Source organism: Pan troglodytes, chromosome 11, assembly GCF_028858775.2.
Source record: "Pan troglodytes isolate AG18354 chromosome 11, NHGRI_mPanTro3-v2.0_pri, whole genome shotgun sequence".
NCBI lineage: Eukaryota > Metazoa > Chordata > Mammalia > Primates > Hominidae > Pan > Pan troglodytes.
Window position 1 is genome coordinate 61,089,654 of NC_072409.2, and position 27,706 is coordinate 61,117,359.

The following is a 27,706-nucleotide window of genomic DNA, read 5'->3' on the forward strand; positions in this document are numbered from 1 at the left end:
ATCTTGCAAAAGATCTTGAGCATCTTCCTTTCCCTTACATATTGAGGTTGCAGGCTTATTTGGACTCTGTCACATCTGAGGAAAAGCAACTAATGTGTGAGCCTTGCTGGGATCATCTGCTAATAGTTAGCCTGTGTGGAGATCAGTCTATTTGTTGGTTGCTGTTAATACAGATCAATTAAAATCTTGCCACGTTATTCAGAAGCGGTGTACTCTGCTCTGCTTTGAGTGGAAATCAACCATCTGCCTTGCTGTGTTTGGTCAGAACACTGAGCCTTTGGAAAGGCCATAGTTACAGGATGCATGGCAACCACCGCCGGCATGGTGAGGCTCAGAGCTGGTGGGGCTGTCTGCATGGGCCTCAACTGGTCCTGCTGCTGGGCTCACACAGCTCTCTCTTCCTTCCTCTGCTGCCCTCAACAATCAAGGGCCAGCAGGTGGGCCGGTCTCCCTCCCTCCCTCCCTCCTTCCCTCCCTTCTTCATTCCTTCCCTCCCTTTTTTCCTTGTCTTCTCCTTCCTTTCTTCCTTCCTTCTCTCCCTCTTTGTCTCCCTCCCTTCCTTATAGCTGCCTAATCTCTGCACATATACTACAATCATGACTTTTTCAATAGATATTTCTTGAATGCAGCTGGAATTTTCTTCTTGAAAACAAAGTTAGCTAGCTATTTTCAGGAACTTAACTCTAGAATCCCCTTTGAGTCCACTTTCCTTTCTCACTCCTCCCCACCTCCACCCTGTGCGTGCGTGTGTGTGTGTGTGTGTGTGTGTGTGATGAATCCATGATCACTACATTTAATTTAATCCACATTTTAAATTCCTTTATAACAAACGTAGCTTCTTTTCATCATCTTCACTGACGTTTCTGACACTTCAGCTTTTCTAGTTTCTTTATATGTAGTCCCTGAAATCTTTTTGTTTGCTTGATTGATTGTTTAAAGCAGATAACAACATCACTCTCTATCCTCTGCTTCAAGGAGTTTAATTCATGCATCAACTATTTTCTGAGCACCTACATTGTGTGAGACATAGTTTGAGGTATTGGAGATACTGCAGTGAACAAGAAAGATGTGGTCCCTGCTCTCACAGAGCTGGCATTCTAAAGGATTTTTATATTCTAGAACATTGCTATCTAATTCAGTGGCCACTAGCAACATGCAGCTATTTAAATTAAAATCTCAGTTAATTAAAAAGAAAAAAATAAAAAATTTAGTTTCTTGTTTATACTAGCCACATTTCAAGCACTCAGTAGCCATATGTGACGAGCAGCTATGGTATTGGACAATATAGATCTAGATGAGTACCATCACCCATCACAGTAGATTCTACTGTACAGGGCTATTCTGAAGAATTTCCAGACTTACCACCATTCTGGGAGTCTAAGAGATCCCTGTGGCCACACTGTGAGATGATTTATGATGACACCAGGTTACAATTACTTCATATATAATCTTTCTTTGAAACATGTGGGTTATGTCTAGGATGCGTGGAGCCTATGGGTTTATTTTTATTTTGGGTATCCTGTTTTTACTTACAAGATGGTTAAATTAGTGTGGTGGAATAGTATGTAGAAGTACTCACTTCTCTTCCTATATTTCAAGCAGGTACTGGCTTGGTAGCCCCCACCCCAGGGAACGGAAGGTTGCAGCACAGAATCCAGAAATAGCCCTTGAGTTTCTCTGGCTGCTTTTGTGGTCCAAATGTACAAGCTCTCAGGGACCTTAGAGTGTTTTCAGAAGGGGCAACAGAAAGGAGGATTTGGGGAATAGATAAAAATGTCTTGGCAGAAGCAGGGCTGGAGGAGAGAAAAAAGAAATGTGAGTCTGCACATACACGTGAGAGTGTATGAGAGTGAACGCTACACTTCATAGCTTGCGCATGCTTTGCGGGCTCAGGCTACATGGTGTTTCTGGAGTACCACTGGGAGTAGCCAGGTTACCTATGACTTATAGTCATGATAGAGTAGAAAAAGCATGGTCTTTGAAGTCATGCAAACATAGGGTGAAACAAAAGTGCTCTGTTAAAGGCAGAATTACAACAGAGGCTGAAAATGGTCAAGATGGAACAAGCGCTAAATTTAATTATAGGCAAGGTATTAGCAAGTCTGGAAAAGGTTAAAGAAAAGTGGAATATTCCAAGGTTATATCAAGAGTTCACCTTTGTGGAAGGTGATGAATGATGCTTCTCTAGCATCACAAGCCATTGCCAATTTCAAAAGGAGAGCCTCCTTTGAGATGGAGAATTCTCTAGCCATTTGGGGAGGTTCCTCTTCAGGATCTAGTTACTCTTCTCTATTACACAAAGTCTCCAGTTCCATCCTTTTAGGGCTAGATATCATTAGCTTCATCTGATCTCTTATACTACTCGAGTTCCAGTCTTTAGCTGTCTTAAAACTCTGGATAAGTTACTCCCACCGTACTTCTTTCTATCATCTCCTATTCCTACAATGCAAGCTCCTCCACCCACCCACCTTCCCCTGGGCTATTGTCTTCATATGATGCTAGGCTTTCTGCCCCTGAACTCTCATCGCTGTTTCCTTTTTCTCCTTTTCCCCTGAGTCTTCCAGAACCCAATTATCACTGAATACAAACTCCTCTGCTTTCTTGTACCTTTTTTTTTGAGACAGGGTCTTGCTCTGTTGCCCAGGCTAGAGTGCAGTGGCGCAATAATGTGTCACTGGAGTTTTGAACTCCTGATCTGAAATGATCCTCCTGCCTCAGCCTCCCGAAATGCATGAGCCACTGTGCCTGGCCTTCTTTCTCATATTTTTATGAGTCCACTTCCCCATTTTCTTGCCTTAATTAAAATCCATCTTGCAGGAAGACACCACCTCTCTGTTACCTTTTCAAGTAGAAGTTGCACATTTTTCTACATTGTGGTTCCGAGGCAATGTCTGCATTTTTATTGATATTCTTTGCCTTTTCCAAACCACTGTTTTTCACTCTTGTGCATAAAACCCTTTCTTTTTTGAGTTTCAGGTCATCCTGATCAAAGTCTTCCCGTTCACACCTTCTCCTGTCATTATTGTGAACAACTTCAATATCTGTATTGATAAACACAGAAGAATCTAGCTTCAAGATACTTGACCTCAACTCCAGCATGTTCTAGAACCCATCCTCATAGCTACCCCTGGACCTTATCATTATTCTAAACTGCTTCACCTCTTAATTCTGAACACCAATTTACTATTGCCTGACCACAACATCGTATAATCACGGCCTTCAGGACCTTTAGTCAATGTAATTGCTTCTCAGGCTAGAAATCTAGTCCTTTGATTATTCCTTTTTCCTCTGGGGTTTTCACCAACTTTATACCTTTCTTTTCCCTTCGTCTTACACCTCACAATGTATAACTTCAAAAACCCTTGCAAACATCTTTAATAACCCTAGTCCCTGTTCCCTCTCTGCCATGTGGGCACAGCAAAGCCTCAATCTTGGATTAATCCAGCCATTTGTCTTTCCTGTACTATATCTGGGGTGCAGAGTCATGACTAGGAAAACACACAACTTATCTATGCAAATAGGTGGCCCAGAGCAATCCTGTGATATGTACCAAGTCAGTGACATCTGCCACTTTCCTAGTGGTGATTATAAGACATCACTCTTCTCAGAGCTCTACCGCATTGTGCTTTCTCTGCCCCTCCTGCCCCGCGGATACATATACAGCATTTCGCTCCCTCTTGCCTAGTAAATGCTTTGTTCTGTTGCTGATTTACTCTTACATCACTGCAATTGGTTTTTGCACTTGCACTGAAATAAAAATGTCCTGGCAAAAGTCACCAGTGACTTCCTGAAGGACTAACTGAATGGACGTCTATAAATATTCACCCAGTTGGACTTTTCTCTTGCATTTGACACCGTTGACCACTCAGTATTCCTCTCTGGCCTTCTCTTCTCTTTCTACTTGTGCCCGCTGGTAAGCTCACCCATCATGGCATTAACCATCACGGTGGTTGATCCCTAAATCTCTATCTCCTGTCCAGCTTCTACTAAGCTCCAGAGTTCTATGTGCAAAATAGCCTTCTTCATGGTTTTCCTGGAATTCTCATAGAAACCTCAAACTCAATTCAATCCTGACAGAAAAAGTCCCCATACCCCCATAGTTCCTTGTCCCAGATTCTCTATCTCAGTGAATGACATCACCCTTTAGACTAAGCCAGAAACCTTGGCGTAATCTCCAGCTCCTCTGTTTTAAATCCCCATCCACTTTTCCCACTATCACCCTCTGCACCATCTGATTTCTTTCCAGGTTCTTTTGATTGTACCTTCCTAAAATCTCATCCTGTCTGTTTCCTCCATTCCAGCTGCTGCTGCATTAGAAATTTCCTCTCACCTCTCACTTCCCACCTCTACCCCTCTTATGGACTTTCCACATTTTTGCTTGGGAGCTCTGATTAAAACATACATCTTGATCATGGTACTATTCTGAGCATGGAGTGTAAGTCCTCCAGGATCTGTACCCCGTCTGTCTCCTCAGACCCTTCCGTCCTACTTCCTGTCTCTTGCCTCTTACTCTACCATCAGCCATACTAAATATCCACTGCTCCTGAAACTTTTCATACTAATTCGCAGTTTGGAAGGCCATTCTTCTCTCCTTACACCTCCTGCTCTCATCTTCCTGAAACATCAGCTCATATCGAGCGGCTCAGCTCAACCCTCCCTTTCTGTGCAAGGTCTCATCTCCCACCCCAGGTAGAACTGGCTACCTTCTTTGGCTCCATCTCTACACATGTATCGTCAATGGCAGCTTGCCTTTCCTGGACTGTAAGCTCCTTGAAGACAATGCCTCCGTCACATGTATCTCTGTGCTCTGGTTCCCAGCTCACAGTACAAACAAAATAAATATTCATTGACTGAAGAAAGAATTCAAAGTGGAGTCCAACCTGTGAGAAAATGCTAATTAAATGTTATGACAATAGAACAAGTGTCGATCAAAACAGCGTCCGGAATCATTACAAAGTCCTGTCTGCAGATAGCTCTGTTATTTGTAAATCCATTAAGCCTCAGTTTGTATTAGTAAACAAGTCAGGTGGGTATTCTCTATAACGTGAGCTGACTTTCAGGGACAGAAAATGAGGATGGTGCCTCATGTTGGCTTGCTTCCTTAGCAATTTGTGAAAACAAAACCCAACAAAACAATTCTCCCTTTCCCAAAAGTTGGCACTGGCTCAAGTTTTCCTTTTCCAACATACATTTTTGGTCAAGCAACACTCCCCACGCTATAGCTGTTAGGCATTAGTGTGCTCTGAATCCATTAGAGAAGGTCAGTTCAGAATACTAAACAGATGCACAGCCCTGAGTCTTGAGAACTGGAGTTTCATGATTGCAATGCATAACAATAGTCATCTTCTTCGTTCATGCTGCTCTAAACTTCACCATAAGCAGGCGTATTTTAGAGACTGGCTCCTTGAGATGTCCTGATTTCCACATGGGAAGTGAGGAACAATTGATTTGAGGCAGAAAAATAATCCAGGAATGTGTTTTGGCTTTACATGCACACACATGACAAAAACAACACTTTAAATTCAGTCAACATCACAGAGACAACATGGACACAAAGGAGCAAGGATTTTTTTTTATAGCAAACCTTTGTACTAAATATATACATACATAAATAAAGCAAAAACAAAACAAAAACCTTCCTACCCCAGACTACCTATTAATTTTAGATGGAAAAGCCCTAGGCAGTAAGAAAAAAAAATAACCCAGGCATTAAGTAGATTGGATAGCTAATTTGGAGTGAATGGAAAGGGCTAGATAATATTAAGTTGTCATGGTAGAAAGTAAGTTTTGGACGTTCTGCTTTCACATTACTATCTAAACTTGTAAAAATACTCAGAGAAGCAGAAAGGAGGACTAAATTTAGACCCTTACTTAATGCATTCAAGAGCATGATTCATTTTCCTCCTGCCCTGGTACAGCCTGGGGAATCTGAATATACAGCCAGCAGCACATGGATGCCCTGTAAATAAATGAAAGTCGCATTCATTCAGGGGCTGGAGAAAGCCAGAGACACCCCGTTTTCCCTGCCAACAAAGGTGCACTTCTAGGCACCTCACACACCAGAATGCAGAACCAGATTTCTAAGCTGGCAAGAGTCCATCTAATTTTAGCTTTGCTCCGGCCTTGGCATGAAATGCTGCTGGGGTGGAAATGAATTCTGCTGCTCCTCTTTTCTAAGTGGCTTTTCTCCTCAAGCTCCAGTGGGATCCTGACCAGCTCTCAGAGGCCATGCCACATGGGTCACACTAATGAGACTACCCAAAAGGGTGTCATCATTTGGTAGCCATGCATTTAACAACCCAGGGCCTAAGTTGTTTCATGGTAGCCCTTAGATTGGTTCTTGGAGAGCTAGGATTCTATATAGCAAACACGTGAGGACAATTTTGGGCTATTTGAAAGAAACCAGACAAACCAAAAAGGAACCAACCACACAACAACAGCAAGTTGCATTCCCACGAATTAAACCAGGGTGGTAGGCAAAGTTTCTGGGTAGAGCGGACAGTCACTGTCCCTTCCCCAGGTTCCTTATCTTCTGCTTCCAATCATATTCTCTCACTCTCCTCTGCTTCCAAACAAAACAAACATTTCAGTCTCCACAGAGAACTTAGATTAAGGCTGAACTATCATTTGTGTTTAGTTCAACATGGCTTAGAGGTGAAAAGCACCTAAATTATGTTGTGACTTTACAGCGACTCCATTTTCTTTCCTTTGGGTTTAGTTTTAAGCACATTTGGAAAGTAACCTTACAAGTTTCATTCCAGTATCTTAGGCTTTATTGATCTTATCGATCTTTGATCTCTGTGTTTAGAACAAATAACAGAAGAAAAGGTGGAAGGCATATCAAAGATCTGTAGCAAGGTAACATTGCCTCCCAGAAGTGAGGGCATCAAAGCCGCCCTCTCTTCTGAGGTGTATGATTGATGTTAAAAACCCACCCTAAGGGCCCTATTGTACATCCATATACGTCCAACCCAATTAAGCAAGAGTATTTTCCCAAACATGAAATGGGCTCAGCAATTCTGAAGTAAAAAAAAAAAAAAAGAGTTAGCTATGGAGCACACGCATTCCGTTAGAAATGAGTCACTCTGCGAAGGTGTGTTTGAATGAGCAGCATTTCAGAAGGCCCGCACGGGGTACACCCACAGGATGGGACTGGAGACCCTGGGCAGCGCTGTGGGTCCAGGCGGATATGAAATCCGATCAGCCTGAAAACATGCTTCACAAACCAACCTGGGCACGACACAGAAAAGAGGCAAGACATCATAGGGCAGCATAAAAGATTTGTACCTTTCTCAAATAGCTTGGTACTTGGGACTCCACAGAAGTTCTGAATGACCAGCTAGGGCAGTCACCCAATCCCCACTGGGCCCATCCAGGGCTATAACATGAATATTAAATCATTTGGAGGACAGGAATGTTCAATGACCTTGGCCAAATGTCATGACAGATTTTGGGGGCAGCCTTCTATATCCATTTGAGAAAGGACAAATACTAGCACTAGACAGAAAACTGGCTGATTTAGCTTAGAACAGTGGCTACCATTGTAGCTCTTTCAGAACATTGAAAAGGAAGGTAAGTGGTTGCGGAAGGGCATCACGAAGGCTGCATCTATCCAAGGCTGGGTCAGTTATACATTGAGGTTTGGAGTCGAAATTTATTCTCACACACGTAGAGCTCCACAGATCTAATTAACAGTGTGGGAAATCTATTTTCATGTTTCACTCACACAGAACACATCTTCTCTGTCTCCAGGGGGTTTTCAAGTTCTAAACTACAATCAGCCCTTCTTTTAAAATAACAATAATAAATCCTCTTATTCAGCCAGATGGTGGTGTTTGTTGCACTAGGCTGGGTTCATAGCACAACATCAATAAATGGCCACTTGTAGAGGGACAGACAGAATCCCATTTATAAAACACACCTACACCTCCCTCCTTCTCCCATCCCAAAATGTGGCATTGTCAAAACTTCCCTGGGGGCTTAATCTCATTTTGGAGCAGAAAGGAAAACTAAAAAAGGCAAAATAATGTAACTAAGTGGAAAAACAATTTCTTGGGGGGAAATAGCACATTTAATCTCTGAGGAAAATGGTCATAGGTGGGTTTTTAAAAAGTGTTGTTTTGCCTTTAGGGACTGTTTGAAAGCAGGCTCTCAAAAGGATTTTCCCCAGTCCCTGGCAAGCTGTCTTGGTGAAGGCTGCACATTGTCAGCCAGAGATATTACAACCAGGAGATGGAGTTAAAATTCTTCCTCAGTGAGTTGGCTAAGTCTCATGAAACAAGTATTTGTTCCAATTAGGTGTTCCAAAAAGTCTTGATTGCCTTAGATAACGCATTTTGAGAAGGAAAGTGTGTTTGTTCAAAATCCATCGTGGAAGAATAAATGACGTACCGGTGTGTTCTGTTGCCAACGTACACATCCTCTTCACAGGCCTGGAGGACTCACACTCTTTGCTGCCTTGTCCCTATTTTCCTAGTCTCAGTCCTACCAGAGATGGTCAGTGGGAGTGGGGATGCTAACTAGTCTCTGCTCCTGCTCTTAATAAGCTATACTACCTGGTTATGTAACCCTAATCCATGTCCACAGTCCAGGGCTCAGATGGCTGGCCTGTCAGCAAAAAAATGTCTGAAAAATGTTAATTCAACAATGTTGGAGGGATGTTATTTCCAGAACTAAACTCCTCAGGAGAAATGAGAAATCATTGCTCCTGGGATTCAACTCCTCCACACTGAAAGATGTTTCTTTAATGATGCCTTCTTCCCAAAAAATTTCCCAATGCCTGGTGTGTCCTGACATTTGGTCCCAATAAAATCCTGGAACAGACTCCTAGGATACAACTATCTTCAAACTCCATACGAAAGGAGTGTTTATTACAGAGAATCAGCATCTATTAGGGCATGAAACCTTGGGGGCCTGCTGGTGTTCACTCCCCACACTGAATCGTTTCATAATATAGATACTATTTTCTTTTTGGCATTTATAGCAAGCAACTCAGTTTATGACCTAAGGCATTTTCCATACTTCCAGGCAATGAATACTAGCTTCCTATGAGTCTCAATAGCACATAATTTAAGACAGTGGGAAAGGGAGTTGGAGAATAGTTTCCAGTGCAAGAAAAATACCATGCAGATGTTTGCCCTTACTCTTGAATTCTGATGGTGAAATCGAGCATTGTTTATTTGTTCTGAAGTCCAACTCAAGAAATTTATTTTCTAAAGGCTGGGGCTGGTGGCTGGGGTAGAGGTAGGGAGGTAGTGACATAAAATATTCCTGATACTGAAATATTCAACACATGGCCCTGGGAGTTTGAATCATAAAGTAATTTAGATCTTTCTAAGTGGTTCATTGTTTGATCAAATTTGGTATACCAGATGTCGATTTGTGTCACAGAACATGACATACCTAAAGAAACACCCAAGAACTACTTTGCTAAAATTGTATATTCACCTTCTGTAATTTTCGTTTCCTCCAAGATAGCAAGCTAGGAATCGGTCCTCTATCTTGAGCCATTTATTGAGAACAAACAAATGAACTTGGAAAAGACATAACCGAATTGAATTTAAATACCTGACTTTGGTGTATGAGAATCATAAACTTGCTTACGGTCTATCTGGTCCGCAAACACTTCCCCATAAATCATCCAATAGGGCATGTAGAAGATGTTCTTGGCCAGTTTCCATGATGGCTCCTCATTGGGAAAAAGGATGGCTTGCCTGGCGACCCCAAAGCTCATCAGAACCACCAGCATAATGATGACAAAGTACATCATGTCTATCATCTGGAAGGGTGGGGAAGCAGAGGGAGAAACAAGAGAAAACCCATATGATTGAGTGTTCTTATAATTGCTGACAATGATGGGAACCTTTGGAGGAGGTCCACTTTCTAGACTGCTGGGAAGGGATGTTTAGACAGGGAGTTGTGTCCAGATAAGAAGATGCTTGGTCTGTTGAAGCCAGTGTCCACAGAATTCTATCAGTGACTCAAAAAACATTTAAAAAAGTGCACACACAGATGAAGCCTCTTTGTTTTTCATTGCTGTCTGTGGGACCGAGCATAGGTCCCACATAGGCTAGGCATAGGAGTCATATAAATGGAAGCTTAGGCCTCTGTGTGAATCAGGTGCTAACTTTTTCTCTGCTCCTGGGGGAGGCAAGTGTCCTCTATGGGTCTCTTTCTTCTTAGAGAAACTGGAATTGGGAGAGTTGAACTATTCCAAGAGCGACTGCAATGCTGTAAACCTCCTTTCTAAGTTCTGAAAGGCTAATGAAAAATTGGAAAGCTCAAAAACAAAACAAAACAACAACAAAAACTGCCTATAAACGAAGCTAGGATAAACCAAATATCCATTATATTCTTATTCTTGTGGCCCCACCCCACTGCATAGTATTCTACCACCAACCAGTCTCTCAGAGAAAATGGCTGTTTGTATACTTCTCCTGCAGGGTATCCTATTGGCTATGGAGGGTGTTTTCTTGGGCATTAGAATCATGCACCCTAATGACTCAGACCTGTACCTGCTGTAGAAATGATGGATTTTCATCTTGACATGTTTATAAAATCCTCCAGGCTGCTCTCTAATATAATGTTATCTCTTGTTCCTCATTCTTCCTTCTTTCCATGATGTATGTTATTTGGGATCTGTTTCTTATACGCCAAATTATTTTCCTTTTATCACTCAAAATATTAAATAGATGAGGATGCAATAACTATTGATTTTTTCTGGCCAGAACCCATTACCTCCTCCTTTTATAAACAGTTTCTACCCAGTATGGCCACAAGGTAGGTGTGTTTTCCAGGCTATGTTAAATATGATACTAGCCCCGGCAAGAGTGATAGAAGGCAGGGATTTGACCAAGACAGGCCAACCAGAATCCTTGTATTGGCTTTGCTTTGTTTTGTTTTTAACTAAAGCTGGGAGAAAGAAGTTCCTTGTGTCTCTGTAATGGGGTGAGTTCATAGTATTTGTATCTGACGCTGAGTTCTCCGCCAGTGAAACTGATCAGAGTAAATGAAGCCGATTTGCAAGAGAAAGTGAGCAAAGCTTGACAGTGATTGGGTCCCTGCTTGCAGTAGCCCCTAAGGCCAGTTTCATTATGCCCTTCATAAGTCAATATATCCCTTCTAGGCTTAAGCTAGTTGGAGATTGGTTTCTATCGCTTGCATCAAAACATAGAATACAAAAGACTTTCTCTTAGATACCATACTTCTTGAAGGGATGCCCATCCACAAAAAAAAGCCTAATGCTAATTTTATCAATGATAATGGAGTCTTCAAATTAGTTTTACAATTTTTTTATTTTTATTTTATTATTATTTTTCAGATGGAGTCTCATTCTGTCACCCAGGCTAGAGTGCAGTGGAGCGATCTCGGCTTACTGCAACCTCAGCCTCCCGGGTTTAAGCAATTGTCTGCCTCAGCCTCCTGAGTAGCTGGGATTTCAGGTGTGCACCACCATGCCCGGCTAATTTTTTTGTATTTTTAATAGAGATGGGGTTTCACCATCTTGGCCAGACTGGTCTTGAACTCCTGAACTTGTGAGCCACCCGCCTCGGCCTCCCAAAGTGCTGGGATTACAGGTATGAGCTACTGTGCCCGGCCACGATTTTGTTTTAAAAGAGTGTCTGTTATTGGAATTCAAACATTATAGCCTTCCTTGTATGCCTTAGGACACTGGGATCTAATCAATTTTCAAGGCAACTTCAAAATGTATCTCACAAGTGTTGCATGACTTAAAAACCAAACAGGAATATCTTAAAATCTGACATCCATTCATATTTTTAAGTAGTCTTTAAAGTTGTATGCTAATTAGTTATTTCTTCTATAGTTTAGTGGTCTCAGAACTCTTTTAAAGTGAGCAAGCCAGCTGTGTTGAAAGTTTTATAGAAAACATGGGTCTGTTTTTCATCCTCTCTCTTATTTTATAAAATTCTTTCATCATTTATTTACAAAAAGTTCTATCAATGAAAAAGCACACATGGGTCCTTCATGTTGTGTTTATTTACACTGATTAAAAGATGGGTTGGGAGAGGAAGGTTTGTGCTCATGAGATTTAGAAGCTAGTTTGACCCAAGGAAACTCAGCCAGTAAATATAGAAACTGTTCTAATTTAATTTCTCAGGATTGTTTTTGTTCAGATTGATTGTGCTATCTATCCAAAGGGTCAAAACAATCAAAGAGAAGAAACATTCTTCCCAAACACTTAGCTTCATATATTTCAAAGAAGTCTTAGCTTTCATACAAATACCAAAATCTGATAGAATGCAGTGCAGAAATAGAGCATTATTAGTGAGAACTGGGGCTGGCCTCCTCTTTTTAAAGCTAAATTGTCCAGTCGGTTCAATATTAAGAGAGCTGATCCTGTCCTAATCTTGTAAATATCTTTGTGTTGTGTTCTACAGAGCACAGTATATAATATATATTATATAATTTATTATATATAATGTAATATATAATACACATATATAATATGCATTGTATAATATACATTATAATGTATAATGTATATATAATATATAATGTGTATATAATATATATTATATATACACTGTAGTGGTTAAACACATGTACTTAGGTGTCAGAATACCTGGGTTTTCATCTTGACTTTGCTAGTAAAAATAGCTACATGGAAAATAATTCACACAAAACGAGTAAAAATAATTACAAAAACAAAATAAAGGCTTTCCTGAACGTTAAAAAAAAGAAAGAAAGGAAAGAAAAAGAAATGTAGCTAGGTGGCCTCGGGCAAGCTGCTTAATCTTGTTTTATTTTATTTGTAAAATAGGAATAATAATACATTTATTTTATAAAGATTCAATGAGATGGCATGTGAAACAATGTGGTAAGTTCTCCATAAATGTTAATGTATTATTATTATTAGAGTTGGAAGGAGGTCAGGTTGTGGGGTCAGTTAGACAGAAATTTGAATCCTGCTATTGTCCCTTGATTAGTCTCTTATTCAATTGTTTAAATTATTAAACACAGATATGAAAACCTATTTCCGAGGGGGTATGATGATGACATGTCTGACATGGTATCTGGCACACAGCAAATGATAGCTATCATTATTGTTTTTATTCTGAATTATGTAAGTGAGCTTAGTACTAGGCTTAGAGAATTCCATTGAGAAGTGGAATATGGAGGAAAGGAGTCAGGATTTTGTTAAGTGATTCTGGGCCTGCAGCAGATCAATTGGAGTCTTTCCGGATATGCAGGCTTTCCATGCTGTGAGGCATTTGGTGTACTGGCTTCTTATATTATGCAAAGACTCATAGTACCAATTTCAAAATAGACTCCTAATGATTGTGTGTCCAGGAATCTCATCAGCTGTCTGTCCCTAGACCACAGGGCAGGGACTCACTTGGCTGTTTTGTGCTGAATGGGAACTCCCTAATGTTGAGAGGCTTTCAGTATAACACATCTGGGCACATTTTCTTAAGTTCCAGCCTGGTAGTCCATCTGGCTCACTGATAAATTCTATAGGCATATTTTATCAGCCTTCTGGATCAGTGCATCAATTATTGAACTGATTATCTTAAAAGCCCCTTGAAAGAGAAGCAAAGTCCCCAAATATACTCATTTTGTACTTATTCTTGACTGATAAATGAAGTCATTCATAAGTTAAAAGGTAGAGAAAATGCAGTACATTCCTCTTGCACACTCCTGAGTAAGGTTTCATTCTAGTCAAAACTGGGATAATTATGCCATTATTAAGATGATAGACGTGGATTTTAAAATAATCTCGCTGCATTAGCATGACTTCAGTTATTCCAAGTATATAAATGCTACCCAGGCTTTAAAGGGTAATATATTTGGTTTGTTTGGGTCTTTTCAGATTTTATTTGTTAAAATAAAATAAGGTAGCAATCAGAAAAAACATCCAATCTGATTATGTAATCACAGAATGCAGTAATTCTCAACAGAGGCCAATTTCATTCCCTGAGGGACACGTGGAGATGTTTGGAGACTTTTTTGTAGTCATAACTGCGTGTGTGTGTGCACGTGTGCATGCTACTGGCATCCACTGGGTAGACACTGCTAAATATCCTATGATACACAGGACAGCTTCCTAAAATAAGGAATTATACAGCCCACGATATCAGCAGTGTCAAGGTTGAGAAAATGTGGCCTAATTTTATAGCTATTATAGTTCTTTGCTTTCATTGGGTCCACTTGAAAATACATTTGAGAATCTCATGAAAGCTTGTCCCCTCTGTCCAGAAAATTCACACACCCACATATTTTTATATATAAATTGCAGAGAGGGTCCACAGATCCTACCTCCTGAGCCCTATCCCTTGACTCTAAATCTAGACTCTCTGCTTTTAGACAGGAATTTTCACCACAATCTCAAATTCATTGTTAAAGTGCAAAGAAGATGATATAATAGGCAGTATAATGGAGTAAGATACACATTTTTTTCCTAGTCAAAAAATCCCCAATTGAACTGGGGTTCCGTTTTGGGTAAGTAACTCAAGCTCATGAATTCAAGTGTTTTTTCTCTCTAGAATGAGTTTGGTGATATTTGTCCTAAACAATGCTGGTGTTATAAATACCATTTGTACAGTAGGGTTAGGAATACAGCATAATAACTATACTCACCAATTTTTCCTTTCTTTCATTGTATTTAAAAAATGCAATTTGAACATAATGATAACAGATATAATTTGTCAACCACCAGCTATGAGCCAGACACAGCTGGTCATTTAGTATGTATTATTTCTAATAATTACAACAATAACCCTATAAGATATGCATTTATTATACATCACTACTTTAGAAACAAGTAAACCAAGTCTCAAAGGGGTTTAAATAAATTGCTCAATGTGTTATGCCCAATTCATTTTGAATTCAAATTCTTCCTCTCTTTGCATGAGTTTGTTAGTGATTTTGTAAGAAAAGTCGTGATTATTTAAGATTCATTTCAGTAGAGATATACATACATACATACACAGAGCTGTTCCATAAATATTGAGTTAGCAATGATACATATAGTAAATCTCAAGTAATAATAATAAAGAACATCAGCCAGGCATGGTGGCTCACACCTGTAATCCCAGCACTATGGGAGGCTGAGGCGGGTGGATCACTTGAGATCAGGAGTTTGAGACCAGCCTGGCCAACCTAGTGAAACCTCGTCTCTAATAAAAACAAAAAATTAGCCTGGCGTGGTGGCAGGTGACTGTAGTCCCAGCTGCTCGGGAGGTTGAGGCAGGAGAATTGCTAGAACCCAGGAGGCAGAGGTGGCACCACTGCATTCTACCCTGGGTGACAGAGTAAAACACTGTCAAAAAAAAAAAAAAAAAAAGAACATCTATTGACTAATCATTGGTTTCAATGGCTCATACAGTGGAAGTGAAGTGAAAGATATTAGCAAAGAGGTTTTTCTTTTTCTGTTTTCGAGAAAAAAATACCTCACGGCAGTCTTGAACTCTGGGCTCGGGTGACCCTCCCACCTCAGGCTCCCAGATAGCTGGGATCACAGGCTCATGTCAACACACACCCTGTTAATTTTTCTTTTTCTTTTCTTTGAGACAGAGTTTAGCTCTTCTTGCCCAGGCTGGAGTGCAATGGTGTGATCTTGGCTCACTGCAACCTTGCCTCCCGGGTTCAAGTGATTCTCCTGCCTCAGCCTCCCGAGTAGCTAGGATTACAGGCATACGCCACCATGCCCAGCTAATTTTGTATTTTTAGTAGAGATAGGGTTTCTCCATGTTGGTCAGGCTGGTCTTGAACTCCCGACCTCAGGTGATCTGCCCACCCTGGCCTCCCAAAGTGCTAGGATTACAGGTGTGAGCCACCCTGCCCGGCCCTAATTTTTCATTAGTTTTTGTATCATCAGTGTCTCACTGTGCTGCCCAAGCTGGTCTCAGACTCCTGGGCTCAAGTAATCTGCCTGCCTCAGCCTCCCAAAGTGCTGGAATTGCAGGCATGACCCACTGTGTCTGACCAGTAAAAAAGGTTTTTCAGTAAGAAAGAGGTGTTCGTCATGGTAGGACAGATGTACTTAGCTTTTCCACATATATCTTGTAAAGATGAAGTAGGGGACACACTTAGAAAACTGGGAGAACTGATGAAAAGTACCCAGTTCTGGCTTCAGGCTCTGATTCTTCCTCTAGTGAGTTTTGAGAGGGAGCTTGTTTACTGATGCACTCCCAGATTCACACTGATGCTGTTCTCCTAGGGTTCAGTCTCTACGGAAAAAGTCTGGAAGCTGGTGTGTGGTCAAGGACTATTGGAACAAGTCCTCGGCCATTTGTAGGGAAGCATATTAGCTTGTTACTTGGGATTTTTTCTTCAAGAATTCGATAAGTAGGAGCATCATTCTGGAAGCTAGTTCTTAACAGACATCATTTTCCAGTAGTGTAACAAACACATGATGCATGATAGAACTTAATGTTCAATTCAAACCCAACTCAACCCAACTCAACTCAGCGCAAATAAATTATGTTTTTCTTCCCTTTGTGTAGGGAAAGGCATTTTTCTAGAACTTTACTTAAAAATACAGGATCTTCAAAAAAATCTGTTAAAAATTTGTAGTGGAGACCCATTCCTTCTCCAACACCCAGCTAAAATGTAACCTCTGTGTGCTTTTTCTGACCTATATTATCTTTTCTGTGGTTCTGTTGTACTTTATACACATCTCTATTACAGCATTTTTCACATGGTGTGGTAATTCCTCCCTCCCTCTCTCTCCCATCAATTTTAATCTCATGGAAAGAACATCTTTGTATACCCAACTCCTAGTCCAGTGTCCAGCATGAAATAGATGATCTTATGTATTTTTCAGTAAATGAATGAGTGACTGATGGATAAATTCTCCAGTTTTGTATATAGATGTAGTCAAACCCCCAAACATTCAAAAGGAATTCATAAAATAAAACACCTCTAGGGCCATCTCATTTAGACTTTGATAGCAGGCCCAAATGAATTATTTCCCTCTATCTATTATCACCATTCCTCCTCTGAAAACTTATAACATGGAATCAGAAGACCCTGCTTACCATTTTTCCAATCATCATTACATACGGGCCCAAATACTTGTTCACGCCGAAGATGTCTAGGAGACGGATATACCAGTAAATGATGTTCACGCAGTAGATGACCCTCCCGTCACTCCTGAAGGGCTGGTCTTGGAGACGAAGGATCATTCCGACAGAAAACAGAAGGATGGCAATGAGGTCCGTGACATTCCAGTACTCCTGCAGCCATACCTTCACTTTCTGTAGCAACTTCCCTGGCTCTGACATCAGAATCTATAAGGCAGGAAGGAGAGCAGGGTTAGGTCTGGTTTCTGTCTGTATTTTCAGCCCAGTTGGGAAGTGCTTGGTCTGTTGGCTGATGTTAGTAGCTTGCTTTGTCTACCTATATCTACTTAAATACTTGCATGCTATAAAAGTCCAGTTGAGCTAAGCTTAGGTGATTATTCAGCTGCAATATTCCAAAGGCACATATAAGCAATAATTTTGATTCTTTGGGTGGTGGTAAAATTCTAAGACACACATAAGAGTTTTGCTATAAAATGATTCAATCCTAGTATGCTGCAAATCTCTGAAGTCTTCCTTCATCTCAGTAAACAGTGCCACCATATTGAGTTCCTCAGGCTGTTCACTTGGGAAGACTCCTCCATTTTTCTCTTTCACATCCCACATCCTCTGCACCAAGTCCTATCACCTCTATTTCTAAATGCAACCTAGCCAACTACTTCTCACCACCTCCACTGCTGCCTCCCTATTCTAAGCTCCATCACATCTTACAGATTGCAGCAGCCTTCTAACTGGTATCCCCACCATCGTCATTGCCCACTTACCCTCAACCCATTCTCTGAGCAGCACAAATAATGATCTTTAAAAGCCTGGATCTTTAAAGATCTGGCTGGCAATTACCAGGTTATATGCATAGGTAAAAACTCTTCAAGCTGCACCCTTAGGAGTTGTTCAATTGTAGATAAATTATACCTCAATTTAAAAAAAGACTTAGGAGACAAATGAACAACACAACAACAACAGAAACTAAAGCAAATGATCATAATTGTATGCTTAAGCTTTCTGATGACTTCCATTACAAATAGTGAAAAATCCAAACTCCTTATGGTGGCCTCATTTCACGTCCCACCATATTCTCCTTTATTCTCTACCCTGCAGCCATACTGGTCATCTCTTAAGCATAACAAGTTTATTCGATATTCAGGATGCTAGTACTTATTCCTTCTGTTCAGCACTTTCTTCTCCCAGATCTGTATTTGGCTCCTCTTCATCTTCAAGGTCTCCGATCAAATGTCCCCTTTTTAGGAAGGCCTTTTTTGACTACTTTAGCTGCAGCCGACTTCACGTCCCCAAGTCACTCTCCAATACATTACCCTATTTATTTTTTTGAAGTTTTTATCACTATATGAAATTATCTACTGTAGCTTTTATATGTATGTGTGTATGAGTATGTGTGTCTGCCTATCAATCAATCAATCTATCAATCATCTATTTATTAATCTGTCCATCCATTCTTCTCTCTTTCCTAGACTGAAGCTCTGAGGGCAGACCCTTTGTACCCCAGGCCTGTTACATAATAGAAACTCAATACATATTTGTCAACAGACTGACTGTTGTGTAGGCACTAACAGCAATTTTCCAGTTCCTTGCATATCCTAACTCCTTTGTGGGACTCTTGCCTTACCTTAAACTTAGAGGGGCTACCACGCATGGGTCTATGAAATGCACAGCTGGACAGCAGAAGTTGCACCCATCCTGCATCACAGACCACCCCAGGATGTGAGAAGCCAGGGAATGCCACTTAGTGAAGCTGTGCACCAGGGCCACCTTCCTCAATTGCTGGTGTTTACCTCTGAGGATTCCATCTCTTCAAACCATGACCAACCCCTTTCCCCACCTCAGAACCTCTCAAAGGAGAGGAGAGAAAAGACTGGAGGCAGGTCTATATCCAGCTATTTGTGTGAATCCTCATGTCCACTATAATGATTTACCTAATTCTCAAATACTAAGGAAGACGGGTTTTTGTAAGTCAGGGCTGGGACTTGGAAGCTGAGCAGGGTACCAGGAGCTACCTGGGAGCCCTATTTTTCACAGGCAGTGTCCTGCCCTAAGCCCTAGCCCAGGGTTTTTAAACTTCAGTGCACATCAGAATCACCTGGAAGGCTGGGTAAAATACAGATGCTGGGCCCTCAGTCTGGAGTTTCTGCTTCAGGAGGCTGGGGGTGGGGTGGAGGATTTACATGTCTAACAAGTTCCCAGCTCCTGCTGGTGGCCACAGTTTGAGAACCACTGCCCTAGTCATCAGCAATCTCTGCAGCTGGTGTTGTCCTGATGGCTTCTCACTCCCTGGCTGCATCTTAACAGAGCAAAAATCCGTGTATGTAGCTGGGAGAGGGGGTTGATGGGCAATGCCTTGAGCTTTTCCAACCCTTTGCTCACACTTTCCTAAAACTGCTAAACACAGAGGTTTGTAGTATCATTTTTAAATAGTGAAGCATTTTTTGGTAAAGTCCCAACATTAAAAAAGATGAGAGCAGAACAGTCCGGGGTGAGGCAGAAGTGGAAAGTCAAGAATCCCCCCTGCCTCCTCCACCTCTCGAACCAGCCCTCAGTCACCTGTCTTAGAACCCTGGGAGCCTGAGGAGCATCGTGGGGGAGTAGAAAGAGCAGTGAGTCTAGGGACGGATCTGTCAGGTTTCATACTCAGTTGTCCTTTCTAGCTGTGGGATACGGGGAAATTGCTAAAACCCTGAGTCTCAGTTCCCAGACCTGTGCAGTGGGACGTCATCATAGTCACGCCATCGACCTCACAGAGTTGTCGGCGGGGGTAGGATCCAGATGAGATAACGTCTACCCACGCATGCTGTAAACAGTGCCATGCTATTAAGGGATTACCGGGGCTTGCTTTGGTGACTCCGGGCAGAAGTATGTGGGGCTGGGAATGGGGGTATCATGGGAAACCACAAAGCCTTCCTTTTGTGTATCCCTGGGAAGGCACCAAAGCATGCAAACTTTTCCACATTTCCAGGATCTTGCGTCTGAGCTCTGGAGGTCCTGCGTGCTGACTGTGAAGAGGCAGGAAGGGCATGGCCTGTGGGGTCCTCACCCTTTGGTCGTCAAGCAACTCTTCAGTGAGTTCAGGGCAGGACACAGGGGTTGGGGCGCCGCCTCACTGAGCCGCAGAGGAAAAGGTCAGACTCGGAGGTGGTCACCGCCTCACTCCCCACGGGAAGCGGGAATCTTCAGTTGACCCCTTCCTGACTCCAGCCTCCAAAGCCCTGCCCTCCCTGCTATTCTATGCCTCTTCAGGAGAAATGGATATCCAGGCCTCGAGGCTCCTGGCAGCCTGCCCGTTTGGCAGCCTCTGCCAGAACAGTCCGTGGAGTACAGACTGCTCCCTGTCTTCTCCCAGTCTGGTCCCTGGAGAGACTCCAATCTCCCTGCTCGAGTCCTTCCCTTTTCTGCTTATCATGGGGAAGGAATATGCGTCTAGGCGTTAAATCGCTCGAGTGCCAGCTGGCACAGCACAGCCACAGGGCCCCAGCAGGAGCAGGCCTCAGTTCTCAGAGAGCTGCACAAAGACCAAAGCAAATTTATTACTGTTTTTCAGTTTACAAATGGGAAATCCACAACATTGGTCAAGAAGAAAAGGCACCATGAATGGGAAGACCGAAGTGTAGACAACCAGCTGGAACAAGGCAAGGCATTCCTTTTTTTTTTTTTTTTTTTTTTTTTAAATCCAGGCTCTTGTAAAATAAGACTAGCAGACCCACTCCCAAGTTCTCAGGATGGGGAGATGGTAGTCAGAGTTAAAATATCACCCAAATAGTTTAAAAACTCAAGAGAAGGGCTTAAGAGATAAGACATTTTTTAATGATCCCAGTACAACTGCATCTAACAGATACTGCATCTTTTCTCTGGAAGAGAACATTATAGAGCTGAAACCCTTGCCTTTTAACCTGTCTTTGTAATGAAGGCAAGAATGAAGTTGTGGATTTGTAGGAGTCCTTTTTTCCTATGGTGCCCAGTATGTTTTCCCACCCACTGCAGTATAGCATTTAGGGTTGTTCTTGAGCTCTTAAAGACCCAGTGGACTTGAACGGGAGCATTTCTTCCAGAAAGGGCCTGTCCTGCTTACTGTCATTTCAGGAAAAATGCAGAGAAATCAGCACTACCTCCTAAGCCTGCCTTCCTAATGGCTTTCCCTGATGAAATAGGAGCTTGTGGTGAACATTGAGTGGGGCTGCAGAGCCCTCTTGTGGATTTTCACTTAATCACATTCTTTTTAGCAGCTCTGAATCTGATGGGCCCCTGAGGTTAGCTCTGATTTCAAATAAACCATTTAGGGGTGGCATTTTGAAGGCTCCTTTTAGGCCATAGAAGTGGGGGGAGAAAAGAGGGACCCTGCACTCACAACCCGAAGGATCTGTGTTCAGTTCACCTTGGTGGTCCCTCCTGCTGGCAGAGTGGTTGGTGCCCAGCAGGTACGAGCAGAATGTTAAGAAATAAACCAGAGAATAAATCCAATCAATGAGTGAAAGCAGAGTTCCTCCTAAAGCAGCCGAAATACATCCAGAGAGTCACAGGTATTGGCAGGCTGTGTCCGAAGACACCCAGAATAAGGGGGAGAAATGGGAGTTAAAAGTGGCAAAATCTGGAAAGTCATGTTTATAGGGATGAGGCATCAAAAACAACTAGAGGCCTTCTTGGGACAAAGGCTACGTTAGCAGAGAATAGACCAAATCCTAAGCACTCAGGGAGTTATACCCCTATAAGCACCACACTGTGAAGCCTCCCCAGGTTTGTCAGAGGAGCAAAGAAGCAGCTGTGGTAGAGTTAGAGAAAACAGTTTCCGGCTTAATTTGCATCCCAGGCATCTTCCTGTCCCCTCCATCCACAGATAGAACTTAACCACTGTCTTTCTCTTACGTTTTCTTTTATAAAAGCCGTTACCTCTCTCATCTTTTCTATTCCCAGGGTGAAAATATAGGAGATGACGATCCATTCCTGGGTGGACGGCCAGCGTTCCATCTTCACTAACACGATATAGTTGAAGAGCATCAGGTATCCGATATACGCCAGCTGTAAGGAAATACAATACAGTGCTCTGGCTGTTCAGGCCCAGGAGCCCCAGCATCAGCCAAGGCCACTGAACAGCAGCACAGAGCAGGGTCAGCAAGCAGGACACAGAATTTATGACAAAGGGAACTTGAAGGTGCTAAACTACCAAAAGAATTAGAAAAGACAGTAATACTTGAAGGATTATAATATGCAATCTTCCTTTTGACCTGTACATGTATCTCTGGGGCTCTGGTGCTTCGTTTAAATCTATGTGTCATGATGCATCATTTCGTCTTGCAGTTACCCATTTTTGTGTGTTTTCTTGGCTAAAAAGGGAGCCTTGGCTGTCAGTGGCGGCTCTTGCTCAGGCGTGGACCTTAGGTTCTTAAACTAGGGCAGCACAGTGGATTTTTGCCTCATGAATGCCAGGCAGAATAAGTGTCTGTGAGAAGCAAAGGAAGAGGAAGACGCATGTAACACCTGTAAATTGGTCAAACCAACATAAAAATAGCCCAGGCTTAAAGTGCTTCGCTTGTCAGTGCCCTGGGAGGGTCTTACCTGTTTTCATTTCACCACTTTCCTGCCCTAATCAAGTTAAGATAAGATATTCCTTCCTGGTGTCTGCTTCATTGAAACAACACAAGAAAAGACAACACAATTTATAGAAAGGAAAGGGTCCGTGTGGCCTTTTGTGGACGGGTGTGGGGTTTAATCCCCAAGAGGCTCTGGCTCGTTGGGGTTGAATCCTGATGTGACTGGCTGAATTGCTGGATGTCTGGGAAGAACTCCCTAGGGTTTGGTGACTGCTCCTGGAAGATTCAGTTGTGTCAAGGTGAGTGAAGTGCAGGGAAACTGGTGGCTCTTGCATAAGGGGCTGAGGAGCCTTGAGAGAAGACTCACTCACCTTAAGGGAAATGGCAGACTAGCTGGGCCTTCCTTAGACAATGCCTCAAGTCAAGTGAGGTACTCACTGGCCTTAGGGGCCTCAGGGGCTGTGAGCAGGAACCAAGAGGGAGTTTATTAACTAAAATCTGCTGCACTCTTCAGAGTGGTGTAGCAAAGAATAGACACAGTGTGGGTGAAAGGATTGAGGCCTTGAGGGGTCTGGAGGTACTGCATGACTTTGGAGCTGGGAAGGCAGCTTAGAAGGTGGAGGAAGCTGCAGCCTTGCTGGGGGATATGCTGCTTTCTCTACTAATTCTCTTATGTTTTGAGACAGGGTCTCACTCTCGTCACCCAGGCTGGAATGCAGTGGCATTGTGATCTCGGCTCATTGTAGCATTGACTTCCTGGGCTCAGGTGATTCTCCTACTTCAGCCTCCTGGGTAGCTGGGATAACAGGCAGGTGCCACCACACCCAGCTAAGTTTTTGTATTTTTAGTGGAGACAGCATCTCACTTTGTTGGCCAGGCTGATCTCAAACTCCTGGGCTCAAGAGATCCTCCTATCTTGGCCTCCCAAAATGCTGGGATTATAGGCATGAGCCACCATGCTCAGCTGAATGGATTCTTCTTTTTTTTTGGAGACTGAGTCTCACTCTATTGCCCAGGCTGGAGTGCAGTGGTGCGATCTCGGCTCTCTGCAAACCTCTTCCTGGGTTCAAGCGATTCTCGTGCCTCAGCCTCCGGAGTAGCTGGGATTACAGGCACCCATTACCACGTCTGGCTAATTTTTGTATTTTTAGTAGAGACTGAGGTTTCATCATGTTGGCCAGCTGGTCTTGAATTCCTGACCTCAAGTGATCTGCCCGCCTCGGCCTCCTAAAGTGCTGGGATTACAGGTGTGAGCCACTGCGCCTCGCCTAAATAGAGTCTTAATATGACTCCAAGGTATCTCTGAGACCCCATCACACTGACACATTTGCAGACACAACTGTTGCACAAAAGTCCCTCATCTCTTAAAGGGTGAAGTATGTCGGAGTTAAATAAGATCACTTATGAGAGCTGGATATCTGGGCTCACTCTCTACATGCATGGTTTGTGCTGGCACACCCCCACCCCCAGGGGCCTATCATTTCAACCTATGCCTAGGTTCCTACCCCTCCCCATCTTCAGGAGCATTGGCAAATCATGAAAACTTCTCATGAAAGAGTTTACTTAAAATTGTGTAGGACGCTGTTTAAAAATCAGTTCAAAATGGAACTTGGTTCATATGGTTTCCGTTTACCATTATTATACACTGGCATTAATTCTGTAGTCCTGTGAGTACAGACTGCAAAAAACAAAAAAAGGACTTTAGTGGTTAAAACTCTAAAATATACTCTCAGCCTCCTTCTGACTTGAACTCTTTCTCTCTCCTTGTTGCTTCCTTCTCTTAGTTGGGTCAAATTCCATCACTTGCAGGTGAAATGAATATTGTTAACTGCCCTGGTTTTATCATTTTGCCCAAATCATTGCAAAACATTCCAAAGCATTATCTTCTCTTGTCATATGTAGGCCTAGTGACATGCACATTCTTCCAGAACCTCTGCATTTTAATACTTAAGTAACTCCTTAAACCTATTTTAATGCTTAAGTAACTCCTTGAACCTACATCTGTCCTCTGAATACAAGTCTAATGTGTTCAGTGGAAGGAAGGTAGGCATAGATATCAGTGAAGCTTGGATTTAAATCTCAGCTCACATACTTCCTAGCTGTATCACCTTTTGTAATGTTAACCTGCCTGGGCCTCCATTCTGTAACATGGGATCACTTCCACTTTCCTTATAGGGCCTTTATAATGACTGGGGATCTATATATCTATCTGTCTGTCTGTATCTCCCAACACACTGTAGAGGTCCAATAAATGCTGGCTGATATCCACCTCTTTATTTGCCAAGATGCTTCTGTTATTCTTTTTGTCTCCTCTTCCCTTAGTCCTTACTTCCCTTTGATCCCCAATTAACTGTTCACACCTCTCTTCTTTTTTTTTAAATTGCCCTCATTATTGGTTATGTTTCCTCCACTTTCATCATTTTTAGCCCCTGCCTGTTTTTTACATCACAGTTATTCTATAATGAACTTTTCCCATAGTCAAGCTATAATATAATATTTTGGGACAACTCTCAAAATACAGACTTCTGAAAATAGGGTCTTATGTTTAGATGGCATAACAGAGGACTGGCTGCTGTCCTGGAAGCAGCCTATCATAGAACTCACCAACATTCATGCAGCCTTGCTGTAGATTATCTTGACATGACATGCTTTAATTGTATGTGTGTGTGTGTATGTATGTGTGTGCGTGTGTGTGTATATATATATATATATATATATGTATATTCTGTAAGGTTTAGCAACCTGTATGTAGAATTTCCAAGCTTTTGAACCTGTGAGTCTTATTTAAGTCAGTAGGAGAACTCTATGAATTTGTATTTTATTAACATATATTCTTTCTTTCTATGCATTTTCCATTAACTAAGATTCATGCTTCTTAAACTATCAAACACAAGCACTAAAGCCTGACACAGTTTGCTATGGATCCCTGGTGGGGCTTTGCTCTTCCTCACTTCTTCCTGGGCCTTTTTCTACTACCTCTGGAGAGCAGAGGGGCACATGGTCTTGTAGAGGATAGAGTTGGTCACTACTAGAGAAACTCAGAGCACACACTGTGTCCTCTGACCTGCAGCCACTTCACACCTTGAATTTGAATCCTCTCCAGCTGGATACCTGAAATAGGCTCTCAAAACAAGCAGGGTCTAGGAGCCAGTTGGACCCCTGCCTCCTTTCTTCTTGGACCAGAAGAGGACCCAACCTGCTCCTAGAGAAACTTGCTACGATGCAGAAGTGAGGTTATATGGAAATGAAGTGTGTCCTACTTTTCAGAAACTTGGGAGAGTAGGAGAGACCATTTTTGGAAATCTGGTGAGCAATACTCTTACAGAGAAAAACACAGCCCAAAGCACATGGGACCTTCAATCTGAAATTGAATTGTACTGTTAAGCATGTCTGGTGATTCAAAAGACTGGCATACCTTATTTCCAGTCACTTCCTCGAGGCCTGGGCTTTGTCAATATGTGAAGATGAATTTTGGAGAATCATGTAAACACAATTGAACAGATCTGGGGGATCCAGTCTGATGGGTTTGCTGAGGCCAATCCAGTCAGCCACGCAGAAGGGGTGCTGGACACACAGGCCCCACCACCCCCCCGCCAAAGAGGCAGCCTCCCAACAAGCTGCCAATGACATAAGCAAAGCAGCGTGTCTCAAGTGTCTCCAATCATAAGATTCGCCTGGGAAGCTGGTTAAACTAACACAGCCTCTTAGGCTCCTTCCTGAAGACTGGATTCCATGGGTCTATGATGGGGCTAGAAATTTGCATTTTTAACAAAACTCCCTTGTCATCATGGACGTTTTAGAGATATTGATACTATTATTTCTACTGATTTCTGCTCTCGGGAGTCTGTAAACTTTTTCTGCAAATGGCCAACTGGTTAACTTTTAAGGCTTTGTAGAACCGATAGTCTCTCTCTGTCTCTCACTACTCATCAACTTGATGTGGTAGCACAAAAGCAGTCAGTCAGCCTATTGCTAATGGTAAATGAGATTTAGCCTAAAGCTGCCTCCTTAAGTTCGGCCTGAAGTTTTCTCTGTACATTGTGAACTATAACAAATGAAGGTGTAACAAGACCAATCACCGAGTTTCGGTCAATCAAATGTAGCCAACTGCTCAAACTGTGTTCAAATAAGGCAAACGCTGAGCTGTAACCAATCCAGCTGTTTCTGTACCTCACTTCCGTTTTCTGCATGCCACTTCCCTTTTTCTGTCCATAAATCTTCCACCACGTGGCCCTGCCAGAGTCTCTGAGCCTACTCTGGCTTGGAAGACTGCCCAATTCACGAATCGTTCATTTGCTCAATTAAACTCCTTTAAATTTATTCGGCTCAAGTTTTTCTTTTAACAGAAATCAAGAGTCTGCCTGTGTTCCAATTATTTATGGACACTAAAATTTGAATATGTGTTTCAAGTATTCCTTTTCAAATTTTATTTCAACCCTTTAAAAATGTAAAAACCATTCTCAGTTCGCAGGCCACAATCACAGGCCATGGGTTGAATTTGGCTCAAAAGCTGTAGTTTGCCAAGCCCTGTTCTAAGCTAACAAACAGTTGGGGAATCATAATATAAAAGGAAGGACAGACCTGGGTGTAAAATAGCTGCAAAAATATTATCTTGGGCTGGGCGCAGTGGCTATTGCCTGTAATCCCAGCACTTTGGTAGGCTGAGGCAGGCCCATAGCTTGAGGCCAGCAGTTCAAGACCAGCCTGGCCAATGTGGCAAAACCCCATCTCTACTAAAAATACAAAAATTAATTAGCCAGGTGTGGTGGTGAACACCTGTAATCCCAGCTACTCGGGAGGCTGAGACATGAGACTCACTTGAATCCAGGAGATGGAGGTTGCAGTGAGCCAAGATTGCACCACTGCACTCCAGCCTAGGTGACAGAGTAAGAGTTTGTCTCCTAAATAAATAAATAAATATTATCTTGATAAAATAGTTGTTAGGATTACAAAGAGTACTTAAATAATAGTACCTAGAACATTGCCTCAAACTTAGTAGGTGCTCAATAAAAGATATTATTTTTGTTGAGTGGATGTATGAACACAACACTGATTATCTATTGCTGGGCAACGTGAATAGCCTAGAAGAAACAATAGTCACAGTTACATTGTACTTATATGTCAAGGAAC

General features: G+C 42.2%; 1 protein-coding gene and 1 long non-coding RNA gene across 28 annotated transcripts in view; one reads left to right on the forward strand and one right to left on the reverse strand.

The window, feature by feature from the left end:
- Nucleotides 1–26,896, forward strand: part of LOC104007884 (uncharacterized) — a 194,025-nt gene extending 167,129 nt beyond the window's left edge. The window contains exons 4-5 of the long non-coding RNA XR_008537294.2: nt 20,593–20,680; nt 21,960–26,896. This is a non-coding gene — a long non-coding RNA (uncharacterized LOC104007884). The remainder of the gene's footprint in view (nt 1–20,592; nt 20,681–21,959) is intronic.
- The window catches only part of TRPM3 (transient receptor potential cation channel subfamily M member 3), a 901,150-nt gene that overhangs the window by 52,421 nt on the left and 821,023 nt on the right, over nt 1–27,706 (reverse strand). For all 27 annotated transcript variants that reach the window (XM_054658878.2, XM_054658880.2, XM_009456711.5 and 24 more), the window contains 3 exons: nt 21,936–22,064; nt 17,001–17,252; nt 9,604–9,778 (listed from right to left, as the gene is read on the reverse strand). In XM_054658878.2, the coding sequence (XP_054514853.1) occupies nt 9,604–9,778; nt 17,001–17,252; nt 21,936–22,064 (556 nt within the window). The remainder of the gene's footprint in view (nt 1–9,603; nt 9,779–17,000; nt 17,253–21,935; nt 22,065–27,706) is intronic.